Below are 14,957 nucleotides of genomic sequence, written 5' to 3' on the forward strand. Positions count from 1 at the left end.
TTTTTTTCAACGCTGTTTTTTTTTTTTTATTATCGTTGACGTTGTATCTCATCATTCCGTCGTTTCTTGTATTAACTGTGATAATGTCTCGTAAAGATTCTTTTTTGCATTATTTCGTAATATCGTCCTTTTTGTATTTCTATGATCCCCTTTAAATATGCCGTTAAAAAAATACGAACGATTAAGCTACAGATTTGCAGCTCCTGATACAAATAGATATTTTAGTTTCGTGTCTCTTATTTAAAGAGCTACAACTACGAAACTCCGCTGAGACTATAAGTTTCTTTCGTTCCATTTCTGTCGTCATGTGCGCAGGAAGTCTCGCCAGCATGTGATTAGTTCACTTTTTTTTTCTCACTCTTTCTCTGCCGTAAGTGCTACATAGGGATGCTCTTTATCATAAAGGGCATTAGTAATGCAGGTAAGAAAATAAATAGAATCACATACGTGTGCCAGTATTCACATATGTTATACCTACACATATGCAGAGATCCATTTGTATGTATTAAAACCTATTTTCTTAGCAACTTTGTGGTCACTAAATAATATACAGGATGTCCTTCATCTGGTGTTATAAACGAGAAGGAGGTGATTTTACATAAATAATTAATAGTAAATAGAAAATGTTAAATAAAATTTGTTCATGTAAGGTCTTGTTTTTGAAAAAAACAAATTTGAAAATTTATGTGTGAAAATAGTGTGGAATCCATCGAACTCAAACTGAATTAAATGCAAGCATATTTAACAAATTTGTATATTTATTTTTCTCAAAACCAAATTTTTATATGAACAAATTGTATTCTAAATTTTCGACTTTGTTTTTCATGTAGAATCATTCTCTTCTCATTTGTACCACCAATTATAGGATACCCTGTGTAATACATGATATTAAATAAGAGAATAACATGACATTGATTTAAATTGTTTTCATTATCACTGATAACGGCCTGTCATCGATAGAAAATGTAAGTGATTATAATCTAAAATTAATAAATTTTAACATTTAAAAATAATTATGAGAATATATAATATACACATATTTGATACGGAATGAACAGATAATTACAAAATATAAATAGACGGATAGAATTTGATTATATTACAGTAAACGTCTAATTTTAATGTACTTCCGCAAGTTTCAGTAAATGTTGTTGAGTAAGTATGTATTAAATATATATCTAATCTATAATATTTGTAGATAAATTTGGAGATGTATACACAAAGATAAATTTTTTTTAAAAGATAATTAATTAGATATCAATTATAAAAAGTAAAATATAATAAGGTTCTTATAATTATTAGTAATTATGTGTTTCGTGTGTCACAGATATAATTCAAAGTCCACTCTAGCAGCGCTATTAAACTGATTTTGTTGGCCACTTCTTCTTACCCATGCACCTTTCTTAAAATAACCTTTCTTGGACCATTCATGCATTTGTTCAGATGTATATGGACCATGCACTTCGGCATCTTCTGCTTGCGACCACTTTAATTCCCATGTTACTTGTTCCATGTCATCATTATTTGTTTATTTTCTATTTCTTCTGATTTTTTATCTATTTCTAAAATATTTTATATATTTTAGAAAAATACATGTTATAATAATATTCTTAAAAAAATATGTCATTTATTATATAAATATCAATCTTACCATTGTCTGTATTATGTTCACCTAACTTTGCTTTTTCTTTTATGTCAAAGTCATCCGCATACATGTCCAAATCTGCCTCCTTCTTAGATGGATGACAATGTTTCTCACGATCTTCAACCTATGACAATAGAATATGCTTGAAAAAATTATTACAGAATTAAATACAAAATATTTTACCTTTTTACTAATAAACTCATAGCTTTCTTGATATATGTCCATGTTACCAGTACGTGTTAACAGCTCGTTAGCTAACTCTGTCAGTTTAGTTATTTGCACAGAATTTTGATCATCCATTTCTAAACTTTTTCCTTCCTTTTTCCTCTTCCACCTTTCAGCATTCGTTAATCTCTTTTTACCTTTGCCTAAAATTGAAATAAATATAAATTTATATAAACATTTCAAAAATTTTATTTTATTTATTATAAAAAAATAAAAAATAGATTTTATAAAATAATAAAATTTACCAAGTCTACATAACGCTTTCGATACAGTTTCTCCAGGCTTTAGATATTCGAGTATTTGTTTATACAGATGAACTGGATCAAACATAATGTCTGTTTCATCATCGTCACTTTCGCTATCAGCTAGTCCATGAAATTTCTTTGTTGATTTTTGTGTAACATCTGGCCCAGATCTAGGTTTTACCTATTAAAATTATAAAGCTTTATAAAACAAACAAACAAAAAGTAAATATTACTTTTTTCATAATAAAACAGACCTGAACCCAATCTATATTGTCTAACCAATTATCTCTTATTTGTTTCCTTTTTTTCCATAAGTAATGACCTTCTTTATCAAAATAACCTTCCTCTAATTCGTCTTTCATATTAAATGCTGTAAATCCAACTTCTGGAGCAGTAGGTCCCTCTTCGACACCTGTAACAATATTTATAATCGTTAACTTCTTTGACTTATCAAAAAGTCTTCCAACACATTAAACACCACATCAATTCCAGTACATCAGTCTTAAACCTTCTGACCAAGATACATCGGTCACCAATATCTAACATTCTTGTTTTTCTAAGGCAGATAGATTATCATAGCTTAAATAGAAAGCTCAACAAAAGAAACTGAATGTTCAACATGTTAAATACAGATTTGTATTTAAAGAAAACAACTCAACTTCAATATCATTTTCATCCATTACATTATCAGTAGTCTCTGTTTCCTGGTCCTCTTCATCCGAAGAATTTTGTGACGCTTTTTGTTCGCTCATGGTAGGTTCTATTTCTTCAAATGGACGTTTCAATATTTTTATAGAGTTTACATTTATATTATCTGTAGAAAAAAGAAATAATCCAGATAATAGATATAAAACAATCATAAGACATCAGATATTTAAATATACAAAGTTCACTTAATTTTTAAATACATTATTCTTTTACTTACGACTTATCGATTCAAATTCCTTCGTATCTAATTAATATTCGTAACCTTCAAAGTAATAATTTCTACAGATGACTTTTATTGATAGTGATACCTAATGTAGATATACATAACGTAAAATATCACATAGATTATAGTTATTCCGCGCAAAGAAGTATAATAAAGTTGGTAACGAAATAAAAATCTTGATAAAAACGATTGTTCTTTAAAATCAATGTTACCACGATAATAGAAAGAAAATGAATTGAAAATATTCAAAGATCGAGGTTATCGATGTCGTCTGAACCGTCACCTGGACGATTATACCAACAAATAATCGAGTTTGTTATCGACGTCGACTTAAGCGCCATCTGATCGAGTAGAAAGACAATTAACATCGTAGTCGATCTTTCGAACGTAGATATTCGAAATGTTAGGGACCCTAGAGGTCACCATTGCAATAAAAAGTGGGAGTAAATACGTACTATAATATATATCTACTATCGTGGATTACTACTCGACTGGTGGCAATCTAGGAATAACGACGTACACGGCGTAATGCTCGATGAATTGTTTTCGCGTCCTCGTACGAGCACGATTTTCGAGACAATCGTGCGAGGTTACAGTTACGCTCGACGATGATTCAACTAGCCGGTTTGTTGTACTGTTCGCGACGCGCCATCCCGCTTGAAATTCAGTAATTATTTTACGAATGTTTTCATCCTTTGCAACATAAATTAAATACACACGGGGATAAGCGAAATAACATCGGCGGCATATAATAATGGCAGCCCATAAGACAGGAGGACAGAGTACACGTAAGAAGATACAGGTACATTTTCTTTTATCATCTATCTATCTCTCTTCCTCTTCATCATATTCATTTCATCTTTCTAATCCATAGATTCATTTTTATTTTTTTCATTCTTGCTCAGTTTCTTATTTGTTTTTTATTTATCTTTTGAACATCTGGTTTATGACAATACTATATCAGGTGTGATTAGAATTTTAGTAAGGAATATAAATTACTTTTTTTCTTTACTTTATTTTAGTTTCTAACGAGACATTGATTTTAAAGTATCATACGTCCTTTCTTAATGTATATGTATATATATATATATATATATATATATATATGTGTGTGTGTGTATATGTTATATGTGGATACAACTTATATAGACTCGTACACATGTATGTCATCGTACATATCATATTATATATATATATATGTAACAATAGTGTGTGTACATAGCAGATATTACACACGGTAGCATGTAAAGGTCAGCTACCTATCAAGTTGTCTTTTCTTTTATTTATTTATTTTCTTTTCTAATTCTTTTATAATTCCATTACTTGGAAGTTCTTAAAGAATCATATGATTGATCGTTTTTGAAAACTTCTTTCTCATTTATATATGAATTCAATTCGAATAATAAATTTTGTAATAATCTTACATTCGTTTAAATATTTATGTTGAAGTAAGACAAGGTTGTTTACAGTAGCTTGTTAGGTACTTTAGTTCAACTATCGAATTATAATTCATCGATCGCCATATTGCTTGTTTGGATGAAATTTACACGCACGTATTTTAAACGACCGAAATACGGACGTGTATTTAAATTATATATTGTAATTTTACATTTTTATATTAATTAATTATTTAATTTATTATTAAGATGCAATTGTCGAATGAAATTAATTAATATTTTAATTTAAATACCTGTCTTTTTTGTTAATATTATCACGTAAATTTTAATTTTATTGAACACATGTATATCAAGTAATCATAAATATCAACAGACAATGTAAATTAAGAAGTAAATTATAAATTAAACGGAAATGATTTATTTTTAATAAATATTCAATAAAGGTATCCATGGTCATAAGAGACGAAGTAGAGAGAAGGCACAGAGCTGGAGTTAACTCGTTACAATATGATCCAATTTTACATAGACTTTATTCTGCGGGCAGAGATAGTATTATAAGAATATGGAATTGCAAGAATATGAACGAACCTTATATACAGTCAATGGAACATCATACAGATTGGGTCAATGATATTGTCTTATGTTGTAGCGGAAAGACTCGTATGTATTTTCTTTCTCTTCGATAAAATCCTATATGGTTAATAAAAATTTATCTTATTGATTGAAAATGTAAATAATATTTTTTAGTTATATCTGCTAGCTCTGATACCACGGTCAAGGTTTGGAACGCGCATAAAGGATTTTGTATGTCAACATTAAGAACTCATAGGGACTACGTAAAAGCATTGGCATATGCTAAAGACAGAGAACTAGTAGCTAGCGCAGGCTTAGACAAAACAATCTACCTCTGGGATGTAAATACCCTCACAGCTCTCACTGCGAGTAATAATACAGTGACGAGTAAGTGCGCTTTGCAAATTATAAATCTTAGGACAGAGCTTGCTTAAAATATAGTGATGTTGTAGCATCAACTTTGTCTGGCAGCAAGGATTCGATATATAGCCTTGCTATGAACGTTACCGGAACAGCTATAGTTAGCGGAAGTACGGAAAAAGTTCTTAGAGTATGGGATCCAAGATGTTGTACAAAATTAATGAAACTGCGTGGCCATACGGACAATATTAAAGCTTTAGTGCTAAATAGAGATGGTACCAAATGTTTATCTGCAAGTTCAGATGGCACGATTAAATTATGGTCACTCGGTGAACAAAGATGTCTGCAAACTTATAGAGTACATAACGAAGGTGTTTGGGCGTTATTGGTACTTTCTATGTTATCTCTTTTAATCAGGTATTTATGAAATAAGTACTTCTATAATTACTGTAATCTATTTTCTCGTAGGCTACAGATACTTTTAGTCATGTAATATCAGGTGGTAGAGATAAGAGAGTTGTAATGACTGAGTTAAGCCATCCAGAGAAATCTGTTGTTATATGTGAAGAAAAAGAACCTATTCTCAAAATGGCTATGACCCCTGATCAATCTAGTATTTGGGTTGCAACTAGTGAATCTACCATTAATAATTGGGTAATTAATTCATTTGATTTACATCATTTGTAAGATAACTATAGCATTAATTTAGTAGATAATAATTCATTAACGTACATAATTATTTCATTTTGTTAGTCTATAAGCCAACGAGATTGGCAAGATATTGGAGATTATTGTGACTCTGCCGGAGGAATGGCAGGAAATGTTGGTGTACCATTAAATACAGAACCGAGCCAGAGGATATCAGGAGCCCCTGCAATACGACACTGCCATATCCTAAATGATAGGAGATATGTTCTAACAAAAGATACAGATGAAAACGTAGCGTTATATGATGTATTAAAAGCATGTAAAGTGGAAGATTTAGGTCGTGTAGATTTTGAACAAGAAATTAAAAAGAGAAATAAGATGGTTTATGTTCCAAATTGGTTTAATGTCGACCTCAAGACTGGGGTTTGTACTTTTACTCGTTACGATTTAGTCCTTGAAAGATGAAATTAAACAGTTGTTGAAAATTATTATTTTCTTTCTTAGATGTTGAGCATCCATTTAGGACAAGATGAAAATGATTGTTTTTCTGCATGGGTTTCTGCTAAAGAAGCCGGTCTTACAGATAATAAGAGTCAAGATCAAAAAGGTATCTTATCTTATTTCGAGAGTTATAATACTTTATCTTGTGAAAGAAAAGAATATCATTAAAATTCTTTATAGTAAATTACGGAAGCCTACTTTTACAAGCACTTCTTGAACACTGGTGGCGACCAATGAACGCTGACGATGATAATAAGGGAAATGGTAATGATGGAAATGGATCAACACATGATAGTGGTAGAAATTTGTATTTCTCTGTACCTGGTCATACACCTGTAATTTTCAGGTACGTAAGATTCTCAAACGCATTTTGTTTTCCCTCAACATATCGATACAAAACTAATTAAAAATAAATTGTACATTTTAGCGAAGTTGGCGGTAGAACAATGTGTAGGTTACTAGTACGAGATGCCGCAGGTGAAACAGAAAGTGTATTATTAAATGACACGGTACCGTTATGGGTATCCAATATCGTAGCAAATAAAAATCTTCCACAATTCATCAAAATACCATTTTATTTAACTCCGCACGCAAGTTCCGGAGTGAAAAGTCTGAAAAAGTAACGTAAATTTTATTTACTTGAAATTGCACCACGTTACACATATATATACATATGATTTATCACTAATTCATTCATATTATTCTTCTTTTTTTTCTTCTCTTCTAAAGGGATCGTTTAATTGCAAATGATTTTATACAAATTCGAAAAGTGGCAGAACATATTTTGATAAAGCACTTTGTGCAGGCAGTGATTCTGGTTTAGTAACTGGCGGCGGTAATTCCGTATCTGGTGGTTCTCCAGCAGGAGATAGAGCTAATACAGATTCTAATGCTGATTCATCTTCATTAGCCGAAGAAAAAGTCGAAATTTTATGTAATGATCAAGTTCTAGATCCGTCTATGGACTTGAGGACTGTAAGTTCAACAATTCAAATATCGATTAACGTATACGAATCCTTAAAATTTTAATTTTAAATTTGTCTCGATATTATTGTAGGTAAGGCACTTTATTTGGAAAAGTTCAGCAGATTTAACACTTCATTATCGTCCTGTCAAATAGTTAATGCTGAATACATCAAATTATGGATCCCTGAAGTGTGCCTGGTTTTGTACTGTTGTTAAGTGCGTGACTCTGATCATTTTTACTAAACGAAAGTCCTATTTTTATTGATATAAAATAATATACGTATATATATATATATATATATATATGTATACGTATATGTATACTTATATGTATATGTATATATATATATATATATGTATACGTATATGTATATGTATATGTATATATATATATATTTTTACAGAATAATGGAAAATACATGGGCTACTTGTAGAGTGCAAAATCACATACCAACTTCACTTTATGAAATATTTAGCCTGTTTTCAATGGATGCTTCGTAAAACGATGAAAACAGAGGCACCTATGGAGTACATAAGATTGAACAAGTTTATAAGGCAATAACACGTCGAAGTATTAACAGAAATTATTAATTTTGTTTTTTTTCCTATTTTTTTCTTTTCTTTAAATATATAAAAATAATGGTCTATATCCTGTGGCTGAACTTATCCTTATGAACCAGGAGATGTAAAATTTATTTTGCGAATCATGTGCTTTCTGGAATTAGTATGCTTTTTGTACCTGGATATATTTAGAGTATTAAAAAAAAACTTATCAGAGTCAGCCAGTTAGTGTCTTCCCATTTGAAATGTATCACTATATTGGGTGAGTTTCTTAACATGATGACTTACTCATAAGTTATTCGTTGTACAGAAAAATGTTTTAAACAAAAGTTGCATAGTATCTAGGGGGACATACAATGCTCTAATCTATTTTTTATTATCTTACTTTGTTATTGAGATACTAGGGTCACCGTCAGTTTTTTATATAGGATATCTAATATTTCTTTTCAAGTTCGGATAAATAAAATTTTGCGTAAAAAGGTATATAAAGTGAGACTTAATGTGAATAATTACTGAGATACTTTTAAATTAATAATCTTCTATTAGGAAAAATGCGTATAGTCAACGTGATTCTTAACACGACTTTGGTTACAACGGCAAGTCATGTTTATAAGCATGTTCCCCGTTAAATGTTAGAAATCATCAATATGAAATATTGAAAAACTCACACTGCATTTACGAAGTTGACCATCAACACTGATGAAATTTGAATGTTTGGTGCGACATAATTGGTCACCAGGTCATTGGACCGTATTTCATTGAAAGACCACTAACAGGTCAATACTCTATATTCTTATCTGAAATACTGCTAGGCCTATTAAAAGATGTACCATGTTTAATACATCAAATAATATAGTATCATGTTGATACCACATAGTACAACTGCCCAGTACATTATGCTCTGCAATCACGGTAAGTATTAGTAGAATATTTCCTAATTGTTGGATCGGACGTGCAAATAACATTGATTGGCCAAGCTCGCTCACCAAATTAACATCGCTCGATTATTCGATTATTATTTACTTTGAGAAACATTAAAGAATGAAGTTTATCGCGAACCACCAACAACAGCTGAAGATATGCGATAACGTATTATTAGTGCATGATTATAATAATTACAGAAATACTAGAAAAAGTTCTTCATTCACTGATAATTCGATTACGTTAATGCATCGATTGTAATGGACAGTATTTCGAATACCACTTGAAATAAAACTTATTTTATAAATATCTCAGTAATTATTCATTTTATGTCCCACTTTGTATAATACTTTTTTACGCAAAATTTGATTATTTATTCAAATTTAACAAAACAATATTAGACATTCTATTTAAAAAACTGAAGGTGATCCTAATATCTCAATAAAAAAGTAAGATAATAGAAAACAGATTAGAACATTATATGTCTCCCTAGATACCATGTAATTTTTATTTGTAACATTTTTTGTACCACGAATAACGGAGTTATTTGAAGTAGTCATGTTACGAGACTCATCCTGTATAAAAACAAATAGCAAAAGCACAATGGAGATCGAGTGCATGGCCCAGGAAATCACTGCTTACTATTGTTCCCTGGTAATGATTTTAATATTTAAAAAAGAATAACTTTAGTAACACACTTTTTAGCATATAAATTTAATATATAATCATTAATAAATATAAGAGAAGAGTAATATTTTATTTGAAAAACCTTTAGTAAAATTTTTAGGTATTTATTAAAGGTATATACAGTGGGTACAAAAAAGTATTTGTACAGCTAGTTTTTGTGGTGATACGCAAACAAATGGTACGTCGACAAGAATTATTTTCATTAATAGTTAATCATTTACAAATGTTAATTAAAAATGATTTGCGAGTGCTTTTGAAAAAATGAACGGAAATATCAAAAAAAGTAACCCAGAAACTGGTCAAATCCATGCTAAAAAGGTTACAAGCCATTTTTTATGCTAAAAGAATACATATAAAATATATATGTAAAACTTACATATAAAATATTAATGTAGAACTTACAAAAATTATAAATTATTTATTATATATATATTTATTATATATAATTGCAAGTATATATGAATATTTTGTTACCCGCTGTATGTATATAAATATACACCTAATTCTGTTTTTACACGATAGATACGTTCCCGAAGAATACGTGTAAAAAAAATTCGTATAAAAAATATATTGCATCTATGGAAAAATAGAAGATTAGTTCCAGTTCTAAGAAATCAGCAAAAATAATACAATAAACCATGAGTTTTCATGTTAAGATCTTAAACATTTTATTTCATAAAAATTGCACATATATCATACAAAGTAAATTATCATTTGAAAAGAAAAAATACATGTCACTAATTCATGAACATAAAAATTATGCAAGATAATATGAGTTACGCATAAAAAGATTTTATTCATTGTCAAATTCCAATCCGCGTTTTTTCGCAAACGGCTGGATATATAAGCCATGTTTAAAGGCACAACATTCTCATGGACTACAACAAGTGTGCAAAATTTGAAAGTAATCTGAGATGTTCCTCACTGACTGACTCCTTCTAATATGAGATATTTTGATTACATTTGGCCCGGCCGACTTACGTCTCTTAGGCGATATTGTAGGCTAAAGGGTTAATAAAACAAAGATTTTAAAACTATAACTTACCATTTATTGACTTTTACGCAAAATTAATTCCTCGTTTCCAATGTCGCAGTCATAAAAATAAAAGTAAAGTAAAATTTTCTTCTTAGAATTTGGGTCAATCGAGTTAAATCAAAAGAAGTTCGTGTAAAAACAGCAGAATTGGGTGTATAAAGAAAAACATAAAAACGAAAACAAAACCAAAAAAAACTACAAATAACAAGAGCATGACAATTGTACTCCACACCTGCCTTCATATCTTACAGAATGAATTAACATAGAAAGAGAAAAGGAAATGTCAATTTACCTTTAATCAAATTATATTTGAACAGCCAAATTATACCAGTTCAAATTTCCTATCTGTAATATAGGAAATGAATGAACTTATCTGTCTTCAAGATTGCAAGATCAAATTCTGTTTTATGTATGGGACTTCCAGTTTTAATTAAACTCCTAATTATAATAATAATAATAATAATAATAATAATAAGAATAATAATAATAATAATAATTTGGTTCACGTAAAATATATACCTAATCTTAACTATATGACATACATGTTTGTTGATTAAGGGATATAAGTGTTGCAACAGAATTTGATCTTGTGGGGACTTTACTGTAATCATTAATAAACAAAAACAACAAAAATATATATATATATATATATATATATATATATATATATATATATATATATTAAGATACTATAATAATTATAAAAGTAACTTCTCTTCACGAAAAAAAAAATTTTGCACGCATAAGAAAGAGTAATGTGTTATTATAATCAAATCGATTTGTTACCGTACAAATAAAAACCAAGTGTACGTACACACAATTTGGCAACACAGAATTTTTACTATGATAGAGTATTAATTTTGGTTGCGCTGCTATTAAAATAATCAATCACATTTGGATAATAAAAATAAATCAACAGATTAAATAGCGGAATAATTTTTTTCGTGTAGAGTCGAGAAAGAATATTAGAGAAATAACTATCAAAAAAGATATATTATGTACATTCCTAGTTATATTTAACCTGTTTTTATCTTTATATGTCAGCAATGTGTATACAAGTGCATTTCTTGTATAGACCTATATCTTCAATTTTATTGACACGTTATTCTTTCTAATTAAAAAATTGTTCATATTATTCACATTATTATTACATCATATGCAAGCAAATTCAGATGTACCTAAAGAAAAAAATAGCAGATAAATAGTAGAAGGATAATATTATATTTCCAGTGATGAACTAACTTTTACATTGCTTCTCTTTGAAACAACATATCTTTGGTGGATTTGCAATATGTTATATATTTATTTAGATCATGTATCAATTTTGCATTTATTAGTATACAGGATGTCTTGTATCTGGTGATACGAGTGAATAGAGGGTGATTCTATATTTTCTACTTAGTTTTTATTGTAGAATCATCCCATCTTCGCTTTTACTACTAGTTACAAAACATCCTATATACATTCATTATTTCTAAATGTATTACTTGAAAGCTTAGTTTTAGGATGTATTAATGTACATGACATTATTAGTAAGATTATTTAATTCATTCACTCATTTTGCTACAGGAGGTCAAACCAAAATTAATAATTTATCATAGTTCGCCAAACTTTAATTAAATAAGAGGTTTAAAAAGAATAAAGATATGCATGCGAAACCATTAGCATACAAATTTCCCCCATGATCATATATATATTTAATTAAATATAAGTACAAGTACATTTTTGTGTGTAGAGTAATTGGCATAATAGTCAATCAGTACGCTTGCTTCTTCAAAATTTTATTTTATCTAAGATCTTACTCTTTCTCTTTCTCTCTCTTACTCAGGGTACCACTTTATTCAGTATACATATCTTAATGCCTAAGCTCATTAAGAACAAGTATCACTTGATCGTTAAAATTACATTGTAAAAATTTCATTTTATTTTAAATTTCTCGTAATTTTTTTTTCTTGAAATAATTATTCTTAATTTTTTCTATATTCTACAAGCAAATTAAATGCTCGATTATCTTCATTAAGTATTATGTAATATTATTGGAAATATTCTTGTTTAAGTTGCAAAACGTATTTTGTCTCTCAGGAACTTGTATTCATTGGTTTATTTTATCCACATAAAAAATGTCGCAAGATCTTGATTGTCGATAACGAATTATAATTTTTCTACATACATTTCTACCTTAACGGACAGAAAAATAATATATAATTAAATGTTCATTGTCATAAAATCAAAATCGAAAATTTGTAATTGTATATTATAGAAAGTTATGCAAACCCACCAGATATGGAAAGTTGTGACTGCGTTGTTTAAAAAAAAAATACAGTTTAATAGTATGCTAATATTCACACATACACACAGACACATACACATACATTATTATTAGACATTTATTAATTATTTATATATGTTATTACAATCATTATTATTATTTGTTTTCTTTTAATCTTGTATGCGGTAATAGCTAGGATATATATTATTATTATTCTTTTAAATATTGCACTTATATAGATTTAAATTAATAATAATAATAATAATTAATATTATTATTATTTATTAAAATTGTGATTTTTTTTGATAAATTTGTTTTGTTTTCTAACAAATGTATATTTCATTCTTTAATGCATTTATTCATATTTTCTTTTTTTTCTTTCTTCTTCTTCTTTCTCTTTCTTCTTTTTTCCTTCTCAGTTCATATTACATTTGAAACATTTATTTGCGATTCATATAACACGGTGCAAGTAATATTTAGAAGAAAGTTACTGTGTAGAGAGGATGTTATATATATGTATATGTAAACATAACGTATACCAAAACATATACATACATATATATATATTACATCTATTAAAAACCATCTAAAAAAGAAACTATTATATATTAGTAAGCCTTCCTGATTAAAAAAAGAAACGAAAAAAAATAATGTATATTGTTTATTCATCCAAGAATGCAGTAGTAGTAAATAATGTGAGATATCAAAAACAAAACTCCTTTAATCGCAGTTCGAAAATAATGTGCATGATTTATAAATCAAATCGAATGAGTCCTCGCATCATCATCATCACACTGTGTGCGTATTGTTTTTAAAAAAGAGTTAGAAGAAAATGTTCATTATTTGTAAAGGGAGAAAAAAGAACAACAAGAAAGAGAATGGTTATATAAAATAGTGCCAAACTTTATACTGAAAGCAGTGTTCCTTACAGATTGCACAGATTCTTTTGCAAGATACAGAATCGAAGTGTTGTTTAATCTTTCTATATCGTCCCTTTGAAGCGAGACATTTTTAAAATCAGATATGCATGTAGTAGTAAAAAGGGATGCTGTGTAGAAATTATGAAAATATGTATAACTACGGAAACGTTAGAGTATCATCTTCTATTCTTCTTCTTCTTCTTCAACAGCAGCAGCAAACTACGAATGATACTGCCTCATTTAAATAAATTTAGATAATTCATATTCAAATAAAACATTTTAATCATTATTATTTTATAATTTTAATATTATTAATATTATTATTATTCTTAGTATTATTATTAATATTAATATTATTATTAATATTATTATTAGTATTGTTAGTATTATTATTATTATTATTATTATTATTATTATTATTATTATTATTATTATTATTATTATTATTATTATTATTATTATCAATAGTAAAATAAAAGAAATATGAAATGTACTTGCAATGATTAAAGTGTACAGTATTAAAGATATAATTGATGTAAAATTTAATTGTAAATTATAAGATGAGACAGTATTATTAATCCTGTGCTTTACAGAGATTGTTATATTTTTATCCATTTAATCATATACTCTGTAATAATCGCGAAAATCATCACACATATAGAAATTTATTTTGAAATAGTGTATTTAAAAAAAAAAACAAGAAGATACGAGATTAAAGATAATGATATGTGAAATAAATTCATATACTGTGAAAGAAATAATGTTGATTTCTTCATAGGTATCGCCTACTTTGTATTAACGTGATATCACTTCGGCGTATGTGTACACCATTATTAAAAATAATTCATATTTAAATAAAATATATAATTTAATACAGAATATGTAAGATGTTTTACGTAATTTCATATATATTTTATGTTACAATTTACACACATTTTACAGCGTATTTTAAAGAACAAAGGTACTTTTTTCTTGTATAGTTTTTCATTGAATTTGTAAAAAGATATAAAATTATTTCCTGGGATTAAATTCGGTGTAAATCTCGCCCCCTTGGATGGCTATTGTTATTATT

The 14,957-nt window shown here is 28.3% G+C and overlaps 2 protein-coding genes across 2 annotated transcripts; one reads left to right on the forward strand and one right to left on the reverse strand.

The window, feature by feature from the left end:
- Positions 1 to 446: 446 nt before the first annotated feature.
- On the reverse strand, positions 447 to 3,317 carry LOC122523260 (CD2 antigen cytoplasmic tail-binding protein 2 homolog). Its single transcript, XM_043644922.1, is given in 8 exon segments — positions 447 to 1,527; positions 1,530 to 1,556; positions 1,652 to 1,769; positions 1,829 to 2,013; positions 2,116 to 2,296; positions 2,370 to 2,527; positions 2,774 to 2,929; positions 3,041 to 3,317. Coding segments are annotated over 7 exon segments (969 nt in total). The 5' UTR covers positions 2,868 to 2,929; positions 3,041 to 3,317; the 3' UTR covers positions 447 to 1,321.
- A 140-nt stretch (positions 3,318 to 3,457) lies between these two features.
- On the forward strand, positions 3,458 to 8,533 carry LOC122523249 (WD repeat-containing protein 48). The gene is given in 13 exon segments (XM_043644911.1): positions 3,458 to 3,848; positions 4,887 to 5,103; positions 5,191 to 5,403; positions 5,469 to 5,764; positions 5,845 to 6,030; positions 6,130 to 6,447; positions 6,529 to 6,631; positions 6,706 to 6,871; positions 6,953 to 7,144; positions 7,255 to 7,304; positions 7,307 to 7,500; positions 7,583 to 7,707; positions 7,896 to 8,533. Coding segments are annotated over 12 exon segments (2,046 nt in total). The 5' UTR covers positions 3,458 to 3,800; the 3' UTR covers positions 7,646 to 7,707; positions 7,896 to 8,533.
- Positions 8,534 to 14,957: the final 6,424 nt, after the last annotated feature.

Source organism: Polistes fuscatus, unplaced genomic scaffold (genome assembly GCF_010416935.1).
Source record: "Polistes fuscatus isolate 324 unplaced genomic scaffold, CU_Pfus_HIC Scaffold1, whole genome shotgun sequence".
Taxonomy (NCBI): Eukaryota; Metazoa; Arthropoda; class Insecta; order Hymenoptera; family Vespidae; genus Polistes; species Polistes fuscatus.